At 45.2% G+C, this 6000-nt stretch overlaps 1 protein-coding gene across 1 annotated transcript in view; it reads right to left on the minus strand.

The window, feature by feature from the left end:
• ALG13 (ALG13 UDP-N-acetylglucosaminyltransferase subunit) overlaps positions 1 to 5772 on the minus strand; it is a 159400-nt gene extending 153628 nt beyond the window's left edge. Inside the window, exons 1-2 of the mRNA XM_033946081.1 lie at positions 5670 to 5772; positions 2363 to 2525 (exon numbers count right to left, since the gene is read on the minus strand). Coding sequence (XP_033801972.1) covers positions 2363 to 2525; positions 5670 to 5753 — 247 coding nt within the window. The 5' untranslated portion in view covers positions 5754 to 5772. The remainder of the gene's footprint in view (positions 1 to 2362; positions 2526 to 5669) is intronic.
• Positions 5773 to 6000: the final 228 nt, after the last annotated feature.

Consider the following 6000-nt stretch of genomic DNA (forward strand, 5'->3'; position numbering starts at 1 on the left):
AGCATACCCATCTACAGAGGCACCCTACAGCCAATTCATAATACCGTATTTACATACCTGGCATGTGGTTGAGCATGCAAGAAAAAAGCAAATGGCTGAGCCTGCTGGTTCAGGCTCACTGCGTCAGAAATGGCACAACCTGCGTATCCGCTTTTCGCAGTTATGGGGCCTTTAGTGCCTCTGTCAGCAGCAATAACAAAATATGAAATGGATGGGAATTCTGCTCCCTAATTTTGTTGTTTCCAAAAAAGTGATTGTTGCTTTATGAGAACAATGGTTTTTCCTACGCTGATGCTGATTATGAAGCTTTTATGTCGGATTCAGTATTACTTTTTTTTAACTTTCGTTTTACAGCTGCTGGCTATGAGCTCTAACGCGACCTCTAATACCACCTAAAAACATATCTTTATATAGAGATTGGAATTTTCAGAAAACAAGACCAAAAAGACATTTAAATTTCTGAAAGCCGACAATCTTTCCCTGCTCTTAGAAGAGGTTTGATTTAGGGCTGCTTTAATACCAGCAAGGGGCCCATAGATGGCAGCTTCTCTGTTTCCAGTCTACTGCTGTTGTGACTTACAACTCATCTTTGGGCTATGCTGTGTCTGCAAAGGAGAGAAATTAGGGTGTTTTTTTTAGTATTACTTTATGTAGAAAATGGGGAGGGAAAACTGAAAACTTGGGACCTTCTTTGAAGTCACTCATCAAACAGAATAAAATGTTATCACCTATTAGGGGCACTTCAAAGCAGTACTTCAGCACAGAATCAGAATGTGCCCACTTTGTGCCCTGGGTTCATACTGTCACTTGGTCTTCAGTGGAAAAAAAAAATATATATATATATATATATATATATTTTTTTTTTTTTTAAGTTCATCATCCTCCTTATACACGGTCGAGTCATGCTATTATTACCACTGACTATCTCTGATGTCAGGGACGCACAACCAATGAACGAACGCATACTTTGTGGGTATATAAGGTGGAATATCAGCAAGTTCCCAATACAGCAATCGTGACTGTCGGAGAAAAAGCGCAATTTATCAGACATTGAAAAAGGCTTGATCATTGGCTACCAGGCCAAGGGTGGCAGCATTTCGGAAACAGCGAAGTTGGTGAACTGTTCATGGACTGCGGCTGTTAAAGTGTACCATGTGTGGATGAATGGAACCTTTTCGATGACCCAACGTCGTGACTGTGGAGCAGCACGAACCATTGATGCGAGAGGTGAACATTGGCTGAGCAGGTTGGTGTGAGCCAATCGGCACGCTACCATGGAGCAACTCGCCATCCAAACGAGCCAGAGAGCTTCTAGATGTGTGTCCAAAACAACTGTGCAGTGAACCCTGCTGCAAATGGTGCTCCGGAACAGATGGCTGGTGATTGCACCAATGCTGACGAGGGTTCATTGCAAAAATGGCTGTAATTTGCACAGGAGTACCGACATTGGACTTGCACCGACTGGCAGAGAGTTGCCTTTTCTGATGAGTCACGTTCTAAGCTCCATCAAATGGATGGACTTGGCCTGTCAAGCGTGAAACTGCCGAGAATAAATACCCAGCAACCATTGTTGGATGTACACAAGCTTGTGGCAGAATTATTGTATGGGGAATGTTTTTTTGGTACGGTCTGGGTCCCTTGATACCTCTGGAAGGCATTCTCAACTTATATGTGTAATTCCCCATCCTTGCCAATAAAGTACACCCATTTATGTTGACGGTCTTCTCTAAGGCTGATGGGATCTTTCAACAGGACAATGTGACATGTCATACAGACAGAATTGTTCACGAGTCATTCGCAGAGCGCAACCAAAATTTCCAGCTGCTTCCTTGGCCTCCAAATTCCCCAGACTTTAACCCAATCGAGTACATTTGGTACCACCTTGATCTACATGTTCGATGACTGGATCTACCACCACGCACCCGTCAGCAACTGTCAAGACGTGCTGCAGTCTGCATGGCTCAATACCTCTTGCAACCATCCAGCATCTTACTAAGTCACTCCCAGGGCATTTGGCTACCGTCCATGCTGCCAGAGGCAGTTATTTTGGATATTAGCAGGTGGTTATAATAATGTGACTCGACCATGTATTTAGGCTTAGCGATACCAGTGGCGCACACCTCTTTGGGCTTAAGTGGGTGCTCCCAGCTGCATCAGCAGCTTTCCAGGAGGGTGGTCACAGAGGTGGACAGGAAAACTGGTAATCCTATAGGAAGGATATTTCGGCTCTTCCCACCTAATTCTTTTCTTGTTGCAGAACTCATAATGCATACGTTTTTCCCACTCTTCTAGGGCTCAGAGGCTACCAGCACTGCTGAGTAACAGAAGCACTACTGTACCTTAAATTTCACGAATCCTTTACCTGCATGGCTGATGACGAGATCTGCCCACTTAATGTCATCTCGCAAGGACTCTTTATATCTGAAGACCTCCATTGTAAAGGCAGCACTGCTGCACGGTTTGGGCTCCACACTCCCTCTGCCAATCTGAAGAATCAGCTTGTTGTAGCCAAGGCTCCTTAGGATCTGCCAGAGATTAAAATCAGGTTGACTGCTCATGAATCTCTCTGTGAGCTACGTTCAGATTGATATGAATTTAATTGCTTGCCTTTTCCGATCTGAGCTCAAGGTGAGTTTATGATTCAAGCATTAGAAATAGTGGTTAATAAATAAAAACAACATGATTCCCCTTTCATTTGGGCTACTTTAATATGTTTTTGACTAGCTTTGAGTTAAAAAGGAAAATACAATAAAATGGTATCGCCTTATTTTTTGTTGGTTTTGTTTTTTATTTATTTCTATATTTTCAAGTGGACTGAGACAGGTACTGTATTCTCTGCCCTTGCAGCTCCACACAGCTCAGTTGTTTCCAGTCAGGTTGTAAACCGAGTATGGATACCACCCAGCAACTTTCCTGAGAGCTGTGTGGAGGTAAGAGACATTTAGCTACTAATCATTCACATCATTTTTTTTTTTTTTTTTAAATATCATATTTATTGAGACAAGAGGCAGACAACGAGAGCCCAACAGTACAAATACAAATCTGAATGTCATCGGTATAACTGAATAGCATTTTCAGCTATCTGTGACTGTGTGTATAAAGGTTTAGGGATAATTATCCCTATATCTTATATTGTATAACATATTTATACAATCATCAACCTGCTGAATGGCAGCCCCTATATGCCCATCAGAATAATGTATACAATCTCCACCTCTCAATTAAGCAAGTCTGATTTATCCAATTATTCTAGAATGGAAATTATTCTAGAATAGTGCAAAATCTATTAACTAGAGAGAGAGAGAGAGAGAGCTATAGAATTCTAAAAATAATTGTTTATTGACACAATGTTGATCTTATCCAATATTTATTGTTTTAACTGTGCTCTGAGAACTCTATTTGTTAGAAGTTCATCATAAAATCAAAATTATAAAACAGTTGTTTATCATTTAAATATCTTATGCTATGAGTGAGGGTGCAATGCTTCTAAATTGAAATTAGCAAAGGTTGCTAATAGCATTTATTAGGGCTGAACATTTAATATGTTAATCAGCTAATGAGAGCAATTTTTTTTATATACTAGTGTGCTCAGCACAATAGCATGCAAATTATATGCACACTATTGTGCAGAGAATCGCCAGTAAAAGGGGGGAGAAATTGTGCCTGGCGCTTGCTCAGAAGGGCAATTGCTAGGCACAGCTCCTTCTCCCAACCCTCATCCCTCCGGTAAAAAAAAAAAAAAAAAAGCCCACTGCTGCCTCTCTCCCTGCCAAGGGGAGACCTGTTGTGAGCAGCTCAGCCAACTGGGAAAGTCCCCAATTCCTCCTTCCCACCCTGAGCCCTCTGGATAATCCCCAGTCCTAGACCCCGCCATCCCCCAACAGGCTGAGCCCCTGAACCTCTCCAACAACTTCCCATCTATAAATGTCCACTCCCTCCTGTCTCAGGCCCCCCCTACACCCAATCCAGCCATACCTGCTGACAGGCCCACCTCTTCAAAGCGGCAGGCCAACCCGGTGCATGCTGGGATGCACTGTGTGGAGCTTAAGGCCCTGATTGGCTCAGGCACCTAAGACCCCTCCCCAAGCTAAGTATGGGGGAGGGGTGCTGGCTTGCTCCCAGGGGAAGGGGAGGGGCTGCTCAGTGGGAGTGGATTTTTTTTTTAAAGCCCCAGCTTTTGTATGTGTGTGTTGTGTGAGCTCATTAAAATAAGACAGGAGTTTTTTTATTTTTATCTTACAATGGCTCAGCTGTTTTGCTTATGTTGTATGCGTGCAGAACACATGGACAACTGCTGCTGCACTGGTGATCCTCTTGAATTTTTTAAATAGTGAGCACGGGGAAGATTCAGACTGGGGGGGGGGGAGAAGAGGAGAAACATCTTGCCTGCCTGCCCCCTCCCCGAACTGCCCTGCTTGACTCCTCCTCCTAATGTTCCTGGAAGGAGGAAGGGAGAGATACTGACTGGGAGGGCATTTGGGAAGAAAAAGGGAAAGATGGTGGGCTTGGGGGTGGTGGGAAGGGAAAAAGTGATCCTGGAAGGGCTTTGGTGGGTGGGAAAATTGGGGAGGAGCCAGGAGGAGAGGAATTTGTGGTCCTCTTCCTTAATTTCTACCTTGGGCCCCAGCAGGTCTAACACCAACCCTAGTTAATAGTCTGGCTTTCCATAACCACCCTCCACCTTAGATCAGCTGGTCGCCCATCGCCTCTCCCATTTCTCTAAATACTGTTTCTAAGTATGTCTTGAAGTATCGACATTTTTACTTGTAAACTATCTACACATCAAATAAATGTGAAAAGTTAGTCCCAAGAGCGCAAACTAATGCTGTGAACGTAGGTTTTACTACATAAAATGGGTTAGCATATGTTACTGAACCTACGAGATATAGGACTGATTTACTGGTTGCAGATAGGGAAGTAAATGTCTGGTTTCCACCAATGCCGGCCCTAAGAAAAGAAAGACTACGAGTCCCAGCATGCACTTTGGTAACTCCAACACTGAATCAAATCCGGCCTGCAAATATGGATCCAGTTGGCAGCCTTAGTAAGTTAAACGAGTCTAGGGCAGGGGTAGGCCATTCCAGTCCTCGAGCGCCAGAGACCCACAATGAATATGTGTGAGATGGATTTGCATGCACTGCCTCCTTGAGATTGTGGATATCCTGAAAACCTGACCTGGCTCCGGCTCTCGAGGACCGGACTTGTCACCCTAGTTAAGAATGATGCATTGTGAAGGGCAAATTTCGCTGCTGCTATTTGTCGAAACAAAACCGAAATGACTTCTAGTGTGACCCTTTGGCTCCAGAAAAAAAGGGGACGGATTGAGACATCCGGGTTTTACTTCCATTGAAAGCAACCTAGATGTCTCAATCTGTTCTCCTTACTTCCATTGCTTTCAATGGAAGTAAAACCCGGATGTCTCAATCCGTCCCCTTTTTTCTGGAGCCATAGGGTCACACGTCCTTGGCGGCAAATGCAACTGTGTATTTTGGACCAAAGATCATTATGCAGAAAAAAGCCAAAGAAAACTCGTCACAGAAGCCGTTTAACCCTTGCAGAACCACAGCACGCACCCGCCTCCTCCTCCTCCTCTCAACGTTCGTTCAGGCGCCTCTTTGGGAAGGCCGCTTCCGTAAGACGCGACGCTGACGCCGCGGCTTCGGGCCTACCTGAACGCTGGCCTCCTCCGACACACGGGCTACGAGCTCGTCGAAGCTGGTGGTCCCCACCGTCACGAAGACGGCCTTAGCCATGACAGGACTAGGGCGCCGGCGAGCACTTCCGGGTGTGACGCGCAGCCGCGGCTCCCGATTGGTCTCTGGGCTGGCGCGCGAGGGCTCCACTGCCCCCTTTTCGGCTGGTAGAGGCTTGCGGAGCGTCGGTAGGGAGGAAGGTTGCAGGTTAGAGAATGGCTCGGAGACAGATATTTCCCCGTCCCAACGAGTTCTTTTCCTGCCCCATTCCTGCAAGCTTCGTCCTCATCTGCACGAGCCTCAAATA

Source organism: Geotrypetes seraphini, chromosome 5 (genome assembly GCF_902459505.1).
Source record: "Geotrypetes seraphini chromosome 5, aGeoSer1.1, whole genome shotgun sequence".
Classification (NCBI taxonomy): Eukaryota; Metazoa; Chordata; class Amphibia; order Gymnophiona; family Dermophiidae; genus Geotrypetes; species Geotrypetes seraphini.